Raw genomic sequence first — 19482 nt, forward strand, 5'->3', positions numbered from 1 at the left:
AGAGCATGCAGGCCAGTGGGGGAGAGACAGAGACGGGGACAGAGAGAGAATCCTAAGCAGGCTCCGCAGAGCCCAACGTGGGGCTCAAATTCATGAACTATGAGATCACGACCTGAGCCGAAGTCGGATGCTCAACCAACCGAGCCACCCAGGCGCCCTTCAGATGCTTATTTACGCCAAGGACCACATTGTAAACACTAGACACAGCTCTAAAATGCAACCCCTTTCCAAGGGCATTTGCTTATTAATTGAAAGTGAGAGAGGGCATGCAGTAAAGCGTCTGGATTGAGGAAAGGAACCTGTGCACCCCCCCTCCCCCCGCAGCATTCTGACCAAGCTGGGGGTCAAGGATGGGACTGACGCTTTCTGAACAAGGGGTACATGCAATACGACCTAAGTGGAGAACAGTGCGCTGGGCTGGAACAACTTTGTGTTAAAATAAGGATCCACACACGGTTCGAATGATACTTTTATTTATTGTCTGCAAATCTGTTCTTCTGGCTCGAGGTCTTGCCAATGAGTGGTGAGTCAAAGATTTGTCTGCTGTTCTTTGAGTACGTGTGGTTATGGGTCTCTGTGCGGACGTGTCTGTCTATAGATGCTTTTGCTAATTTATGGTCATTTTCCGCCTACTTTAATTAACATATAAAGTCTTCTTATTCTGACAATGCTAAAGCCTGAGTTAAATACTCCCCGAGTCTAATGGTTTCTTCTCCCAAGCCTGCCTCCCTCCCTCTCCTAAGTCTGCTCCTCAGCCCCCATTAATGCTAGATCTTTAGAGACCATCAGCATTCACACGGGTGGAGAACCTAAAAATGAATGCTAGATCTTAAGTCCCTCTGACCTGTATACCCTTGAGCTGAGGAGCTTCTTGGGGAGGTGTGTGCTGGGGGGGGGGGGGGGGGGGCCCGGCCGCCCCTCTTCAGAGTTAGTCATTTTGCACTGTAGATACCTGGAGAACAAACAAACGTGATTGGGTTAGATGCCAACCTGCCCTCTCACCAACCACTCCCGGGGAGGAGGGGGTGGAGGAGCTCAGTTTGCTTCTAGCAAATTGTATTTCTTGTAAGGCACTGGGCTGTACCCAGGGAGGCGATGTAAAACTGGTTGCTGGGATTACTGTAAAGACTGGGTGCAGATACTGTTCATCGCATCATTTGCCATCTCTTTACGAGGACTCACAGGGGAAACTTCTTTTCGTCTTAGTAACAAGAGCTGTTGCTCTCTTGAGGAGTGGGCAGCACGAACTAAATGAGCTGGTCATATTTTCCTCTTCTCCTTGGATGTTAGAAAGTGTTGCAACCACCTTTGTGGTCCACCCTGGGTACTTTTATTTTATAGAATGCTTTTTTGTCTTTCCCTAGTTCATGGCTCCATTTTATGTCATGGTTACTAATATACTTCTGAGTATGCTGTGCGTGTGTACGTATTTACCTTTTTGTGTGCCTTTTATATATATCTCAACTCCTTTTTGAAATAAGTTCCCATACAACTAAACACATATTTAGGAGATAAGACTACGGCAAGAGGTCCAGAGGTTCAAGGTCAAGGGCTGGGAAATGGGCCCAGAAACCACAAAGGCCCAGGTTATTCTTGGTTCCTCTGGCTCCCACCTGCCTGACTTTGCCCGGAGGATACTGTTCACTGCTGGCTTCCCCCTGTAGCCGACTGTAACCAAACCTCTGTTCACCCCTAGTGCCCAATCTTCCCACTCATCCCATTCTGTGGATCTGGCCTCCTTACCTCTTCTTGAGGCTCGGGTGCCATGACGTCGCTCTCTTCTGGAACTGCGGAGACGTGAAGCTGATCTTGGCTCTACAAAAAGAAGAGTTCTGCTGGTTAAGAGGTGGATCCACCTCCCCAGCCTCTCCCCAGCTTAGAAGGGTCTTCTGTGCGCTACACTTTACAAGGGGCAAGGACAACACAAAGGGCAAACGTACAGTGTTGTTTCACTATGGCCTGAGAGCATCGGGGAAGGCTTTACTGTCATGCTGTGTTACAGATCAAGAGACCCAGATTCAAAGGTGAAATGACAGGGAACAGGGTCTTGGGACTCCTGTTGTCTCCCTGATCAGACACTGTGTGATCCGTGTGACATGCATCTGTATATAAATCTATGTGGGAGTCTAGGAGGGTATAAATGTAGGTCTTTTTTTTTAAATTTTGAACGTTTTATTTATTTTTGAGACAGAGAGAGACAGAGCATGAACGGGGGAGGGGCAGAGAGAGAGGGAGACACAGAATCGGAAGCAGGCACCAGGCTCTGAGCCATCAGCCCAGAGCCCGACGTGGGGCTCGAACTCACGGACCACGAGATCGTGACCCGAGCCGAAGTCGGACGTTTAACCGACTGAGCCACCCAGGCGCCCCTAAATGTAGGTCTTAAAAACACTACCCACCACTTTTAGACTAACCCTCCTTGAGAACGCACTGTGGCTCTCACGCTGAGATGATTGTTGGCTGTGCCGGTTTGGAAAGGCCAAGTGGTATGATGGTTTCTTTGGGGAAGAGTTCTGGGTTCTGAGATGGGAACCCGAGGTACGGAAAGCCCTGTCCAGGAACTGCTAAGCCAGGGGGAGACCTTGGCATTCTAAGGTTTGGAGTGAATGTATTTTTTTAATTGAAATTTAACCTACACACTATAAAATTCACCCGCTCGAAAAGCAGGACCAACTTCTAACAGTCTGGGACAGCCACTTGGAAGTCTGTGGTTTCTCCTTTCAGGGATCCTTCTTCTTCTTCTTCCCTCCTCCAGTTCCAGGCTGTGAATTACCCCAAAGGTAATACTGCCTCCCAGAAAAGTACTATTCTTTCAGAGATCCTTCATTCTCAGGCGATTAAGCAAAAATATGCCTCCTTAGCTGAGGACTGAGCAATCCCCCAGGAGAGGCTGGGAGTAAGGAAATACTATAAATCTCAAACATAAGGAGGGGAGGAGCAGGGAGCAGGTTGCGTCCTATATCTCTTTCCCAAGGAGGACAGTGTTACTAGCGCATTCCTCAAAAATAGACAGCATCTCGGCCCCTATAATCGCCCCTCCAATAAGATTACTCCAAAGAGGCAAACCTGTTTTATCCTCCAGAGCCAAAGAGGCCATTCTATTGCTGACCCCATACCAAAATCATGTAATATGTTACAGTCACACTTAAATTGATCTTGGACCTTCCATGCCATTGAATTGCTCTTTGTGGTGCAGACAAGTGAAAAGTGGCTACACTTTACCCATTCAAAATCCCACAGTTAGCCTGCACTTATTCACCGTCCACAAGTCCTGCCTATTTCTCCCAGTCAGCATAGCTTCCTCACACGAGAAGCCAACAAGGGGCAAGTTCTAGATCTTGCTCCGTTAGGACCTTCAGTGCCTCACGTGGATCAAGACCGAGGGCATAAGGGCGCTGACGACTTAGATGTTAGTACCTCAGGGGAGTCAGCGAAGCCCAGCTTCTTGTTCTCTTCCTTGTCTATCTTCTTTGCCTTGTCAGACTCTGAAAAAACCTGTGGATCAAAGCGGACAATGTATGAGGAAGTCCCACGCCTTCACACCCTGGATGCCACCCTGGATGCTTTGTTAGCTGGTGCCCACAGTACTGGCATGGTGCCTATGTCCAGATACCAGGAGGCTCTCAAGGTAGCCTGGTCAGCCCTCAGTGAGGCACAGGCAGTCACGGGGTGGTGTGAACCAAGGGGCACCAGGAATCTCAGACTCCCAGATATCCACGTGGCTCATGCCCCAGCCTCCTTCATTGCCCAAATGTTTCCTTTGGCCACTCCGTTTAAAACTGCAATTTAGCCGGGGCGCCTGGGTGGCTCAGTCAGTTGAGCGCCTGACTTCGGCTCAGGGCATGATCTCACGGCTCCTGGGTTTGAGCCCCGTGTCGGGTTCTGTTGCTGACAGCCTGGAGCCTGGAGCCTGCTTTGGATTCTGTGTCTCCCTCTCTCTGCTCCTCCCCCACTCATGCTCTGTCTCTCAAAAATAAGTAAATATTAAAAATTTTTTTTAAAAAAACCTCCAGGGGCGCCTGGGTGGCTCAGTCGGTTAAGCGTCTGACTTCGGCTCAGGTCATGATCTCACGGTCTGTGAGTTCGAGCCCCACGTCGGGCTCTGTGCTGACAGCTAGGAGCCTGGAGCCTGCTTCGGATTCTGTGTCTCCCTCTCTCTCTGACCCTCCCCCATTCATGCTCTGTCTCTCTCTGTCTCAAAAATAAACATTTAAAAAAAAATAAAAAATAAAAAAACCTCCAATTTAGCCTTCGCTCCCTGTGCCTTCCCCTACTTAATTTCTCTCTAGATCTCTTATCAACACTAAATTGTAATTTTACTTATTTATCGTTTCTTGCCTATCTCCCTTATTCTCCCTACCCCCTAGCCACTAGAATGTAAGATGCAGGAAGGCAGAGAATTTTGTGTTTTGCTCACTGTAATATCCCACCTCCTAGAAGAGTGCCTGGCACATAGCAGGGACTCAGTAAGTAATTATGGAATGAATGAATGAATGAATGAATCTCGGTGCCATCTAGTGAGGTGTCTCACCATAATCTTCTCTATAATGCACCTGACAGGTGATCATATATTCTTAGCTTTCAACAGCAAGGGACGGGGGCTATTTCTCAAGGTGGCCTATCCTATTTTGGTTTTTGGAAGTCCCTGTGCTTCCTTCTCCCTATATTTGAAATGGGTTTTCCATATCATTTTTTAACAGAGCTAATCACTGAATGTTTACCTTATATTGATCCAAAATGTACTTGAAAAAAAAATTACACACAGTTCTGTCCTCAGAAATCTCATAGAACAAGTCAAATCGCTCTTTGATATGATATAGCCTTTCCGTGTCATTTGAATAGAATACAACTTGATTTCCAGATCCTTTACAGAACTGGTCGCTCTCCACAGGTCTCTTTCTCTATTTTAACACAATCCTTTTCTCATCCATATCCTCACCTTTCAAAAAACCATCCCTTTTGCCTTACTTTCCCCTGTGAGTTCCTTCTTCTACGCCTCTCTCATCACAGAAGATGCACCTTGGAAATTTGCAGATGCCATTTTTCTTACTGTAGTCACAAGTATGATGAACTGGAATGAGACCCTCCTCCCTGTCCCTACTAAAAAATGTAAAGCTCAGGGTGCCAGTTGTAGATTCTTTTTCTTTAAAAAAAATTTTTTTTAATCTTTATTTATTTTTGAGAGAGAGAGAGAGAGACAGAGTGTGAGCAGGGGAGGAACAGAGAGAGAAGGAGACACAGAATCTGAAGCAGGCTCCAGGCTCTGAGCTGTCAGCACAGAGCCTGACACGGGGCTCGAACCCACAAACTTTGAGATCATGACCTGAGCCGAAGCCGGACCGTTAACCGACTGAGCCACCCAGAAGCCCCGTTGTAGATTCTTTACCTTGGGAACTCCCAGAACTTGGGAGCAAAAGAAAGAAATGAATAAGAATCTGTTCATAACAATAATAATAACATGAGAGATAAGCCCTTTGCAGAAGTCAACCACCCTGAGAGTACAGGTCACTAAATTAGTCGCTATGAATCTGTGAAACGATGCCCAGGACCAAAAAGGTGTCCGAGAATATCCTCGAAACTGTAACCTAATGACAGAAGATCTTATCACCTGGGGCAAGCTGACTGTAGTAAAGGTGATCTACATGGAGGATGTAAAAGGGAATAAAGACTCAACCAGACCCAATCTCACCTCAGAGGACATCAAGGTAGGGGAAGTACAAAGTTCTTCTGGGTTCAGATTGCCGATGTTCTCCTTTTCTCTGGCCTCAGGAGTTCTTACTGGCTTCTCTGGTGGCTGGGGGTCAGGAGAAGCCTCCAAGAGGGTCCTAGGACTGGTGGGCGAGCCCTGTTCAGAGGCTGGAGGGCTGGAGGGGAGGTTCCCCAAGGAGTGCCTGGGGCTGGGAGTGGCTCTGGGCGGAGGCGGCCTATTAGGAGGTGCGGAGGTCCTCTGGACAGGGGCTCTCTTCTTCGGTTGTTCGGACCCTTCACTTGAGGTGCGGGTTCGGAGGACCACTTCTGGGGGAGATGAGGGCTGTTCTGAAGGGAGAAGGGGTCCGCCTGGTGATGGAGATGGGGAGCCGGGGAGCGCTTCCTCTTGGGACTTGCCGTCCTCAATGGTGGGAGAGGGCTGGGCCTGGGCGGGGCCGTTGCAAGCTGGCAGAGGCTCTTCCTCCTCGGAGGAGCTAGCTTCAGACTCTTCCACTTCTTCTTCCTGGTCTTTTAAGGGCTCTTTAATCTCAGCATCATCTTCTCGCTGGGCCAGATCAGATGCCAGCTCTTCTTCACTTGCTGAGATGGAGTCCCCTTCATTCTTCAAAGCAAGCGCGGAGGGACTGGTAGGTGAGGTGAGAGGGCTGGAGACTGCCGATGTTCGAACTGGGGAAGAGATGACTAAAGAGCGTCTGCTGCTGCTAAAAAAGTAAGAGCGTTCAGATTCAGAAGAGCTGAGACCTGGAAGCAACCTAAATACCCCCACGTAAATAATGATGCATGCACATCATAAGAAAATAGAACAAAGCCATCTAAGATATGGGAAAGCTTGGGGACGCCAGGGTGGCTCAGTCGGTTGAGCGTCCGACTTCGGGTCAGGTCATGATCTCACGGTTTGTGAGTTCAAGCCCCGCGTCAGGCTCTGTGCTGACAGCTCAGAGCCTGGAGCCTGCTTCCGATTCTGTGTCTCCCTCTCTCTCTGCTCCTCCCCCCACTCATGCTCTGTCTGTCTCTCTCTCCTTCAAAAACATTAAAAAAATTTAAGACATGAGAAAGCTTGTATACTTTGCGATAATGCTTCTGTTATATGGTGCAAAAGAGGCTATAACATGTTATATATATCACGATCTCAATTACGTAAAAAATATATATAAAGAAAGCAAGACTGGAAAGAAACATAGCAAAATGCTGACAGGATGTTTTCTCTGGGGAAAAGATTCACAGGTGATACACAGTTGATTCTTGTGGACTCTCTATTTGCAAATTCACCTGGTCCCCAAAATTGATTTGTAACTCCAAAATGAACACTCACGATGCTTTCTTTTGCAGCCAGCCATGGACACGACGCGAGCTTTGAAAAGTGGGTGCCTGAAGGGCACTTTCCCAGCCAAGGTCTAACCAGGCAACCCTCCGCCTGGTTTCAGCTCTTACAACCGCAAACATGTCCTTTTTGCCATGTCTCTCACAGTGTGCTTTTCGTTGGTGATTTTGCTGTTAGAATGGCCTCCCAAGTATAGCAGTAAAGTGCTTAGAGCGAGACGACTGTGATGTGCCTCACAGAGGAAAAAATGCCTGTCAGATAAGCTTCCCTCAGGGAGGAGTTATGGTGTTGTGGGCTAGGAGTCAACAACAAGGTGTCTTTCAACAGAAACACACACAAGAAGACAATGTTACGTACTGATTGGCTGATGAAAATGCTAGGAGTGGGGTCTTATGGGAACCTAACTCTGTGTCTCCCTTAGGAGTAATGGTTCAGTGTTCGCTAATCCAGTGGTCACGGTGACTTTATGGAACACAATGACCATGAATAATGAAAACTGACTCTATGTATTCAGTAGGCCGGACACTGTGCCGAGTGCTTGTATGGCCAACGTCAGCTTGAGTCCTCCTCACCTCAGGGGCCTCCTATGTACTGTCTACAAACTGATTAAGCAATCCACAGATATTTACTCGACAGATACCAATTATGTTGGCACAAGGATGGGAGATGGGAATAGGCAGAGAAAGAGAAAAACTTCGTTCTGGCCTCGTGGCAGTTTCTGATGTGAGATAATAAGCTGAGCGACAGAGGTTATTTCTAACACTGACATTCTAGGGTCAGTAGCTTTAGAGGCCCAGGACATAGCCAGAAAAAAAACACATTTCCCTACGAGGTTCTGGGACATCTTGGTGTCAGTGATAGTAAATTTCAGACAAATGGACCACTACAGAGAATTCTGTCTCTAAATGCTGAGAAATGGAGAAACAGAATTTTTGGAGCAAAAAGGGAATTTGTCTAGGAAATCTACATTGACCCTTTAGTGATGATTTGTAATCACTAAACAAATTGCTGTAACAGATTGCTAAATGGATAATACAAATAACAAATGTGAGCCTGATGCTTCCTTTAAGTCCCAAGATCAGTTTCACCACCTCCTTTAGAAGTCTACCCTGACCATCCCTGCAATGGCAGATACTTACTTCTCTGGAATTCCTACTGGTCTCATTGAGTACTTATGTGTGCAAGCTTATATTGTTCCTTGTCTCCATGGGTACATTTTCTGTCCTTTCAACTTTTGGTAAATCACTTCAAGGAAAGGACAAGTCTCCTATGTCTGTGGGTCTCTAACTCTCAGCATAAAACCTTGTACATAGAAAGAATCAAAGGCTCCAGAATGAGAAAGTGATCACATTCTGAGGGACCACTGAACTGCTTATGTTTACCAGCATAAAGAATGTATGAAGGCAATAGACAACACACACACACACACACACACGAAGAAAGTCATAAAATTGAGAAGATATTTGCAATGCATAGCATTAAAGTATTAATATCCAGAACAAACACAAAAAATACCTCCTACAAATCAATTTTAAAAAAGGGTAAACAGGGGCGCCTGGGTGGCTCAGTCGGTTAAGCATCCGGCTTTCGCTCAGGTCATGATCTCACAGTTTGTGAGTCTGAGTCCCACATTGTGCTTACTGCTATCAGGGCAGAGGCGGCTTCAGGTCCTCTGTCCTGGTCTCTCTGCCCCCTCCCCAGCTCACGCACTCACTCTCACTTTCTCGAAAATAAATACACATTAAAAAAATTTTAAGAAAAAGGTAAGCAATACAAGTGAAAAATGTGAAAACAAGGTTAAACTGGAAAGTCACAGAAAGGAACCTTAAACGGCCAGTAACACGAAAAGATGCTCAAGGTAACCAGCGATTGTGGAGTGTGAATTAAATTGCAAAAATTCCACTTCATACCCATTAGTTTAGAAAACTAAATAGGTCTGACAATGTCATATGTAGCAAGAACATGGAGCACTGGGGGGCTTTTACTACTCCTGGTGAGTTGTAAATTCCAGCAGTCACTTGGGAGAGCCATTTGACAATGACAATCCCTAGCAAGGCTGAAGAAGCCCATGCACAGACTATGACTCAGCAATTCCCCTCCAAATGTACACCCTAAAGAAACTCTTGGTGATACACACAAAGAGAAATGCAAGACGTGTCCGCTGTAACATTATTTGTAATAGCAAGAAACTGGAAAACAACCCAGATGTCTATCAGCAGGAGGACAGAAAAATAAATTGTGGACAGCCACACAACAGCATCCATCACAGTCAGGGGAAAGGAAAGACAAGAGCTGGTAACACGTAGCAACAGGATAAACGAATGTCACAAACGGTATGAAGAGAACAGAAAGAAGTTGCAAAAGAACACGTCAAGTATGATTCCAGTTTATAAAGTTTGAAAACATGCAAAACGGTATTTTCTGTGCGTGCGTGTATGTGTATAAGAAAAGTAAAAAGACATGCATGGGAAAAAGAAATACGAAATTGAAGACAGTGGTCACCTTTGGAGAGGGGGCAGGAAGAGAAAGTGAGTGGGGAAGGGACACCGTGTGCTTCAATAATACATATAATAGCTGATTTCTTAAATCTGGTGGTATCTGTATGGCTATTTATTGTATTATTCTTTTTTTATTGTATTTTTTATACCTTTAGTGATAGCTGAAATATTTCATACAAAAAAAAAGAATTTATAGGAGGCATAATACAAACAACAAAGTGGGGCACCTGGGTGGCTCAGTTGGTAAGGGTCTTTCGCTCAGGTCATGATCTCGTGGTTTGTGAGTTTGGGATTCTCTCTCCCTCTCTCTCTGCCCTTCCCTCCCCTCTTCCCCCCGCTCTTTTTCTTGCCTGTGTGTGCACGCGTGCTCTCTTTCTCAAAATAAAACCAAAAAACAAAAAAAAACAAAAAACCAAAAAACAAGTAACAACCAACATCATGCACATGACCGTGAAGGGAAGGCCAGGATCGGGGATGGAAATGGGAGTGCTGCGAGTGTTCACAGGACAAGGGAAGCAGCCAAGAGTCTCAGAAGTTGCTCACCTTGATACTCCCTTCACCACAAAGACCTTGTTGGAATGTTGCTTCTCCAGTTTGCTCATCACCTCGTAGAGACTGTGGTTCAGCTAGAGCCAGCAAGAGAGACGGTTGCTAGCCAGAGGGAACCTGAGACTGGCATATCCCTTCTCTTCTCCCTTTCAGACAGTTCCCCAGATAAAACCTCCCCACCCTTAACTATAAAACTCCTCCTCATCTCTTTTGCACTAGTGTCCAGGGTCCTGTCCTGCCACCCCTTCTTCCTTGACTTGTCTGTGTCCTAAGTTCTGTCTCTTCCATCAGACTGGCAGCTCCCTCCCTCAAGGCTGGGTCCTTGATGTCTGATGTTTGATTTGAGGTTCTAGCTTCTCTCAGGTAATCCAGGCAATAAAAACCCATTGTAATATTAACGAGGCAAACCATAATTTAGCTCAAGAAACTGCGGACAGGAACATGTGGTTGTGTGCACGAATTCAGTTAGTGTTGTAATAGCAAAGAGTCTTGGAATCCCAGGACTAGAAAAGACCCCATGAGGTCATGTTGTGTGGCTGCCTGTCACTGCATAGGACTGGCCTTCTCCATTCACGCCCAACTACCTGAGAAACCAACCTGTGTTTAAACACCGCCCTCCATGGGGCGCCTGGGTGGCGCAGTCGGTTAAGCGTCCGACTTCAGCCAGGTCACGATCTCGCGGTCCGTGAGTTCGAGCCCCGCGTCAGGCTCTGGGCTGATGGCTCGGAGCCTGGAGCCTGTTTCCGATTCTGTGTCTCCCTCTCTCTCTGCCCCTCCCCCGCTCATGCTCTGTCTCTCTCTGTCCCAAAAATAAATAAACGTTGAAAAAAAAAAAATTAAAAAAAAAAAAAATTTAAACACCGCCCTCCTTGGGGCGCCTGGGTGGCTCAGTCGGTTGAGTGTCCGACTTCGGCTCAGGTCATAATCTCACAGTCTGTGGGTTCGAGCCCCACGTCGGGCTCTGTGCTGACGGCTCAGAGCCTGGAGCCTGCTTCCGATCCTGTGTCTCCCTCTCTCTCTGCCCCTCCCCCGCTCTCACTTTGTCTCACTCTGTCTCTCAAAAATAAATAAATGTAAAAAAAATAAAAAATAAATAAAAAAAACCACCGCCCTCCTTGCTCCCTAGCAACAGAAGATAAAGATTTCCACAGCCTGGGACTCCTGGCTGGCTCAGTCGGTAGAGCATGTGACTCTTGGTCTTGCGGTCGTGAGTTTGAGTTCTGCATGTGGCACAGTGTTTAAAATAAAAAATAAAGGGGCGCCTGGGTGGCTCAGTCCGTTAAGGGGTTCGTGAGTTCGAGCCCCACATCGGGCTCTCTGCTGACAGCCCAGAGCCTGGAGCCTGCTTCCGATTCTATGTCTCCCCCTCTCTCTGCCCTTCCCCGGCTTGTGTGCGCGTGCTCTCTCTCTCTCTCAAAAATAAATAAACATTAAAAAAAAATAATAAATAAAATAAATAAAAATAAAAGATTTCACAGCTTGGTTCCCCATGTCAGCTATTCCTTCCAAAGGCCTACCTCCTTTATTCATCTGAAGCTCAAGTTTGGCTGCCATTATTCAGTTGTTAATGGAGATGGGGAGGGGCCTCTGAGGTTGTGTACAGGTGCTTTAACCCAGTTCAACAATGTCAGTCAAGTGCTATTATCTCCTCATGAGAAAAAGGTAAAAACCCGTGCTGCCAATATCAATATTTAATGAACTTATTTAAGTTAGGGCTACTTTCACATTTCCTAGGAAGACCCACCTAGCTGTCCAAATTCGCCATGATGTTTCTCACCTTGCTCATCTCCCTGTAGAAGACATCCCTCAGGTTGGAGATGTTCTGGAAGATGGTCACGTAACAGCCAATACGACTATCAGGGGCCAAAAAACAAAAACAAGACCACATGCAGGTGAGCGATGGTAAAGGAAGTCTTTGAGATACAAGGGAGGAGCTTAAGCCAACACCAGTGGACACGAAGAGTCCTCAGAGAAAAGCACCCTGCACCCTAGACTCAGGATGTGATCTGGATTTGTCAGGGTGAGGCCAGCAGCACACTGGGCTCTCAGAAGAGTGGGAAGGTCAGGGGAGACACTTATCAGCCCAGCCTGATGCCAAAACATGAGACCTCTAGGTGCGTGAAGCTATCTTGATCCAGGCCCTTTAGGTACTAACGTAGATATGAAAGTACTCTAAAGACTTTTTAAAGTGCTGTAAAAATATAAGGCCATACCATTATAATTATTATCATAAATAATTATTCTTTCTCATTGTGCAATACCTGGGCTTCGATGAAGCCGAAGGCACATTGGCAGAATTCTACTGTGAGTGAATGGGGGAAATTTACATTTAAAGAAACTGTATGAAATTGCAACGCTATTTAAATTAGGAGTCACATAACTGGTGTCTTAGAATATGTGTAGTGATTAAAAAGGCTCCACCAGGGGCGCCTGGGTGGCTCAGTCAGTTAAGCGGCCGACTTCGGCTCAGGTCATGATCACGCGGTTCGTGAGTTCGAGCCCCACGTCGGGTTCTGTGCTGACAGCTCGGAACCTGGAGCCTGCTTCACATTCTGTGTCTCCCTCTCTCTCTGCCCCTTCCCTGCTCATATTCGGTCTCTCTCTGTCTCAAAAATAAATAAACATTAAAAAAAAAAAAGGCTCCACCATACAGAGACTGATATTAAGTGGCAATATAAAATACCGACTACAGCTGCCATTACAGCATATCTCGTGCAATGAAAAGTCAGATACAAAGACAATTTCTACTCAGACGCCTCCTCCCAATGTGGGAAACTTACGTCTACAACATGTTTACCTCCTGTGAAGCAAAGACATCATTAATAGAAATAATCATCCCGTGGCTTAGCGTCTCCATCGAGCCGGATGTTCGTGAGCCAAGCCGGCTTAAGACAGCACACACCGAGGCACGGAACCATATACTCCTGGCTCGCGTGATGACGGCCATCTACTTGCCAAGATCGCTCCTGTCCAAGAAGCACCTTGCCTTTAAACTGGAAAAGCTGGCAGGGCAGGCGTGGTTAGCTCCGTACCGCCGGTGAAGTAAGCAAGGTCTGGGGCGATAAGGCAGCTTGCCTAATGTCACCCAGCAAGGCAGTGGCAGGGCTGAGGCTACACATCCCACTCTTGCACCAGAGCTCAGGTGACACGTTTGGGTTGCCAGGTAACCCCGGGCCTCCAGAGGCCCCGGGGGTCCAGGCCTTTTCTGAAGGTCAATCATTACCTGTGATACAGAGCGGGCAGTTCCTCCAGCAGTTCCTGGTTCAGGTCTTCAAACACACTCTGGGCTTTGTTGAACTCTTCCTCTGCCTAGGGGGTGAAACAGACAGGGCCGTTGCCCTCGGTCCCGGGTCTAAGGCTGGAGAGGCTGTGCCTCCTTGATCCTCTGCAGCTTTTCAGGGACTTCCTGGGAACCGAGCCTCTCTTTCCCCAGACCCGTGCCCTCCTAAGCCATGAGTGTTTGACTATCCTGAGAGCATTGGTGTCAGGGAACACAGGATTTCCTTCAGGACACGCTGGATGCTGGATTTATCGTTTCTTTTTTTTTTTAATTTTTTTTCAACGTTTTTATTTATTTTTGGGACAGAGAGAGACAGAGCATGAACGGGGGAGGGGCAGAGAGAGAGGGAGACACAGAATCAGAAACAGGCTCCAGGCTCTGAGCCATCAGCCCAGAGCCTGACTCGGGGCTCGAACTCACGGACCGCGAGATCGTGACCTGGCTGAAGTCGGACGCTTAACCGACTGCGCCACCTAGGCGCCCCATGGATTTATCGTTTCTTAAACCCAGCCTGGCCCAGCGGGAGGACAGGAAGGTTTTATCAGGTTTTTTTTTTTTTTTTTTTTTTGTTTTTTTTACCTTGGCAGTCTTGGCCTCATCTTTCTTCTTGGCATTCTGCAACGCCTCCAGGTGGTGTCGGGCACTGTCATAGTCCACAAGTTTCCGACCCCGCTTGGCAATTCTTTCCTAGCCCAGAGGTAGGAGAGAGGCCTCGAGAGTCACTTTTCGGTGGCCAGGATGCAGGTGACAGAGTGTCAAACACAGAGGCACGATGACTGGCTCCTATTATCGCACTGCACTTTCTAACAGTTTTGTGCCCAAGGGATCTCCCTCGCTCTTTGGAAAGAATGGGAATTCTCGGGGCGGGGGGGGTGGTGCAGAGTAAAGGGAAACCCTACAGAGCATGTGGAAGCCTGCACTAAACATCACTACTTCCTATAAACCCACTAGAATCTGGTTCAGCCTCCAGGAGACATGGCCTTGAGAATCTAACTAAATTCAAAGTCAGGGGTGCTGGGTCTTACTCCCAGTGCTGCCACTTATTAGCCCCGTGATGGAGGGCAAGGCACGTCTCTTTTGGACCATCAGCAGCCTCATCTGCCCCTACGGTGTTATTTGAAAGCTCAAACGCGGACTATAAAGTGCTTTGCAAATCCTGAAGCATAATAAAAATGGTAACTTGTTACGTGCACTGAGAGACCGTCTACTCAGTCTCATCCAAACTACATATTCAATCATGGATTTTATTTTATTTTATTTTTAATTTTTTTTAACGTTTTTATTTCTCTTTGAGACAGAGAGAGACAGAGCATGAACGGGGGAGGGTCAGAGAGAGGGAGACACAGAATCTGAAACAGGTTCCAGGCTCTGAGCTGTCAGCACAGAGCCCGACGCGGGGCTCGAACTCACGGACCGCGAGATCATGACCTGAGCCGAAGTCGGACGCCCAACCGACTGTGCCACCCAGGCGCCCCTCAACCATGGATTTTCAAAGGACTAGTGATGATCTGGCCCAGCTTCCTACTGAACACGTGGAGCTGCAATATCCCAAATAAGTAGTTTATCAATTTCTGCTGGAACAGAGAATGGACAATTCCCAACTTCACAGCAGATTTCATTTTTTGAAAGCTTGATGACAGACTGAAGTCAGGACCCCTCTAATTTCTCCCTATTAATCTAAAAGCAGTGCAGCACCTGACAGAGTAGATGTTTAATAAATAGGAGTTGGGGCGCCTGGGTGGCTCAGTCGGTTGGGCGGCCGACTTCGGCTCAGGTCATGATCTCAGTCTGTGAGTTCGAGCCCTGCGTCGGGCTCTGTGCTGACAGCTCAGAGCCTGGAGCCTGTTTCCGATTGTGTCTCCCTCTCTCTGACCCTCCCCCATTCATACTCTGTCTCTCTCTATCTCAAAAATAAATAAACGTTAAAAAAAATTTAATAAATAGGAGTTGAATGAATAAATGAACTCTAACTCTGCTTTCTGGAACAGCTTAGAAGAGGTTGCATCCCTTTTACCTAGCAGACTTCCAAGTATCGCATGTAGTTATCATGACTCCTCCAAGTTTCTTCTTGTCTACAATATACAGATGGGCTGGGGTTTTTTTCCACAAGTAAAAGGGATGCCCTGACCTAGATCTAATTCAAAAACAGCTCCAATCTTCTTCACCCAAATCTAATTCTAAACATGCCCTTCACACAGCTCTAACCTTCCACCTTAACCTCCCGTCTGACCCCAGACTTTTAATCCTCTTTCCTGAGCTTCACTCCCGACTGTGGGCTCAAACTCTATGTAGGACGTTTACCCTGTATGTTCTCTAACCTCCAGGGGCCACCCGTGACCCATCCTTGACCCTGCAAACCGATTACCTTGATCTCGCTGAACTGGGCTACGTAGTTTTCCATGGTTCTCACTGCCTGGTCAGCTAATTTCTCTTCGTAGTCTTCCCAAAGGAGATCATTGTTCTGTGAGGGCAGAGGCAGAGGGCAGTGGTGAGGGCCCCACTTCTCAGCAACAACCGCCTACCAGGGGAAAGCCCAAATTCTGCCTGCCACAGACTTCCTTTTTTGGAGCGCTGTATTTAGAATATCACGTTGGGTTCCGGTGAAGAAGTCAGGTGAAGGAACAGCCCTTCCCCCAAGGGGCTGCCCTATAAGACAATGGACGTACATTCAGGGATTAAGAACAAGAAGAGATGGTCAGAGTTTTGGACTCTAGAGCTTGGAGGACAGGCAAATTTGGGAGCACAAAACTGCATGAAGTTAACTTTCAAAACCAACCACTTGGGTTTTATGGAGCGGAAACTTCCGTAAGGTTTTAGGAGGGGGAGAAGGGCAACAACGGAGGAATCCGTAGACTAGGGAAAACTTGTTTTGACCTCCATAGTTATTGCTTTTTGCTACCGCCCGTGACCGAGGCTACATAAATGAACGATGTGGATTGGCTCCTTTGTTTACCCATTTGCTGGGATACAGAAGCAAAGATGAGGCTGAGATGAGGGCAGGAGTCAGTGCCAGAAGAGGTGTCTAGCCCAAATGCTCTTACCCCTACGATGGCCTTCAGCTCGTCGTGACCGTCCCACTCGTTGCTGTAGATCTCCTGCAGGGTTTCTGACACTCGTTTTGAGCTTTCATGCATCACTGAGAGGAGAGAAGTCACGTCTACCATAAAGTTTCCCCCAAAGTAGGCTGGTATAATCATACGGGTGGACAGGCAAAATCAGTGGGTCTACTTCAGAAGGACGCAGACCAAGAAGGTTTGGGTTATCCGTGAGGAAGGTTTGGGTTATCCGTGAGTTGCTCTTGCTCTGCCCACAAGCCCCAGGACTCAGGGGCAGGCAAGTAAGTGATCAAACGCCTGAGAATGGTTGTTTTTCTTTCTGTGCTCAGACTTCTCAGGAGCTCAAATCCCCTGGCTACGCAATACCCACCTTTGACGGCGCTAAGGAAGTTCTTCAGGTCCTTGTAGAGCTTCTGGCCTTCTGCCTGAAAGGGAGAAGTGCTTTCAGTGACTGAACAGATACGTTTGGAAAGACGCCTTAGAGGTCAAAGTTGAAAAGTAGGTTCAAAGCAGACGTCAATCCTGGAATCTGCAAATGTTATAAATGAGCCTCTGTTCTCTTTACCAAGAAGTTGTAGGTTATCTTTTTGGGGGCGATCTTTAAGTTGGGAGATTGTTCCCATGGCACTGGCAGATTTTCTTTCCTCTGTTTGTTCTCCCATCCAGTGAACAAAAGCCTACGCCCCGGGTTCCTCTGCTGGAAATATGTGTCCTCCGTGACCCTGTGGGTTATACCTTCCTCTCCGGGTTAAGTACATTGCTACCATCTTCTTAAGACAGTAGGTCTTCTCCCTCCTGTGCACCCTGACCATTCCTCTCCTCTCCTGATGTCCTTCTCTGCCTTGCCTCACTTTACCCTTCCCTTCCATCAGTCACATGTTTTACACTCTCCTTCAAACAGCCTCATCACTGATTCTCCTCCTGTTCCAACATCAATAGCTTCATCCATAGCTCTATCCATCTACCCAATTCTTTCTTTGTTCCCGTGTCTGAATTCTCATTTATTTATTTTATTTTATTTATTTATTTAAAAAAAATTTTTTTTAACGTTTTTTATTTATTTTTGAGACAGAGAGAGACAGAGCATGAACGGGGGAGGGTCAGAGAGAGAGGGAGACACGGAATCGGAAGCAGGCTCCAGGCTCTGAGCCATCAGCCCAGAGCCCGACGCGGGCCTCGAACTCACAGACCGCGAGATCGTGACCTGAGCTGAAGTCGGACGCTTAACCGACTGAGCCACCCAGGCGCCCCTGAATTCTCATTTTTTAAAAATGTTTATTTAATCTTGAGTGAGAGACAGAGACAGAGAGAAAGTGTGTGAGTGAGTGGGGGAGGGGTAGAGAGAGAAAGAGGGACAGAGGATCCAAAGGGATCCAAAGTAGGCTCCGTACCGACAGCAGAGAGCCTGATGTGGGGCTGGAACTCATGAGCCATGGGATCATGACCTAAGCCGAAGTCGGATGCTTAACTGACTGAGCCACCCAGGTGCCCCTGAATTCTCATTTTTTAAGGCTAGGACTCCCAAGCACAGATTAGATCTCCTCCCTATTAAAAAAAAAAAAGGGGGGGGGGCGCCTGGGTGGCTCAGTCGGTTAAGCGGCCGACTTGGGCTCAGGTCATGATCTCACGGTCCGTGAGTTCGAGCCCCGCGTCGGGCTCTGTGCTGACAGCTCAGAACCTGGAGCCTGTTTCAGATTCTGTGTCTCCCTCTCTCTGACCCTCCCCCTGTTCATGCTCTCTGTCTCAAAAATAAATAAACGTTAAAAAAAAATTAAAAAAAAAAGGGGGGGAGAAAAGAGAGGAAGGTATCATTTAAGTTTGGAAGTTTTTCTCTCAACCCCACAGGTGACCCACTTCTGTTTTAACTCTGACAAATGTTCATTGAGCCTCTGCTTCTTGAATCCAGCAACCAGAAACTCGTGACTTCTTGCTGAGACTGTGCTTCAATTTAAAATAGCCCTAGGGGCACTTGGGTGGCTCAGTCTGTTAAGCGTCTGACCCTCAATCTCAACTCTGGTCGTGATCTCTCAGTTCGTGAGCTCGAGCCCCGTGTCGAGCTCTACACTGTCGGTGTGGAACCTGCTTGGGAGTCTGTCTCTGCCCTTCCCCCTGCACTGTCTGTCTGTCTGTCTCTCTCTCAAAATAAATAAATAAATTTCAAAAAAAAGGTTCTAGGGGCGCCTGGGTGGCGCAGTCGGTTAAGCGTCCGACTTCAGCCAGGTCACGATCTCACAGTCCGTGAGTTCGAGCCCTGCGTCAGGCTCTGGGCTAATGGCTCAGAGCCTGGAGCCTGTTTCCGATTCTGTGTCTCCCTCTCTCTCTGCCCCTCCCCCGTTCATGCTCTGTCTCTCTCTGTCCCAAAAAATAAAATAAACGTTGAAAAAAAAATTAAAAAAAAAAAAAAAAAGGTTCCATTAGAACTTTTGCCCACTGGTCTTAGGCTGGCCTTCTGTATTCAGAGTAGATCTGCTTTCTCTTGCACATATGTTTGAAGACATCTGTCACATACCCCGCACCAAGTCTTCTCTTTCAAAGGCTTCCTCTGTTGTTCCTCATGGTGTTATTTAAAGCTCCTTCCGACTCTGGTCTCTTGCCTCTGTGTGAACTCCAGTTTCTGGGAGTTGAGGCTAGACCATTGACCTCTTGGAGCCTGACTTCAGGAACGTGGGCTTGGACTGAAAGGTGCAGTCCACTTAAGGGGGTTTCCTGGGGCCAGACCTGTGGGTCAGGACAGTGACCTTCACGCCAGCTCAGGTGAAGGGGTATTTAAGTTGCGATGCATTATTATGAAGTATACCCATAAGCTACTTGTGAACTTGCTCATTTATTTTATTTGTTTGTGGTCATCACTAGATAGGCTATTGAGCATACCAAAAGTATAAAACAAATGTATGGGAGGAAAAACTGAAAATTCAGAAAAGTCTAACAACTTAAACTTTTTTTTTTTTAATCTGTGGAAATCTTTGCAGGAAGGATGATTACTGTGAACACAGCAGAAAATCTAGGTCAACTCGGGGTCAAAGTAAACTGGACTGATTATTTCATCCATCTTTTTGCCTCCAGCGTTTA

The 19482-nt window shown here is 47.1% G+C and overlaps 1 protein-coding gene across 3 annotated transcripts in view; it reads right to left on the reverse strand.

Moving 5' to 3' along the window:
- Nucleotides 1-456: 456 nt before the first annotated feature.
- The window catches only part of BIN2 (bridging integrator 2), a 35534-nt gene continuing 16508 nt past the window's right edge, over nt 457-19482 (reverse strand). The window contains exons 3-13 of one of the 3 annotated variants that reach the window (XM_030322628.1): nt 16784-16838; nt 16399-16493; nt 15723-15818; nt 13937-14044; nt 13301-13386; nt 11855-11930; nt 10072-10154; nt 5690-6407; nt 3418-3495; nt 1744-1815; nt 457-952 (exon numbers count right to left, since the gene is read on the reverse strand). In XM_030322628.1, the coding sequence (XP_030178488.1) occupies nt 929-952; nt 1744-1815; nt 3418-3495; nt 5690-6407; nt 10072-10154; nt 11855-11930; nt 13301-13386; nt 13937-14044; nt 15723-15818; nt 16399-16493; nt 16784-16838 (1491 nt within the window). In that variant the 3' untranslated portion in view covers nt 457-928. Of the gene's footprint in view, nt 953-1743; nt 1816-3417; nt 3496-5687; nt 6411-10071; nt 10155-11854; nt 11931-13300; nt 13387-13936; nt 14045-15722; nt 15819-16398; nt 16494-16783; nt 16839-19482 lie in introns of those variants that run through there. The other 2 variants (XM_030322627.1, XR_003970363.1) reach the window with 2 other exon arrangements.

Source organism: Lynx canadensis, chromosome B4, assembly GCF_007474595.2.
Source record: "Lynx canadensis isolate LIC74 chromosome B4, mLynCan4.pri.v2, whole genome shotgun sequence".
NCBI classification, from domain to species: Eukaryota; Metazoa; Chordata; class Mammalia; order Carnivora; family Felidae; genus Lynx; species Lynx canadensis.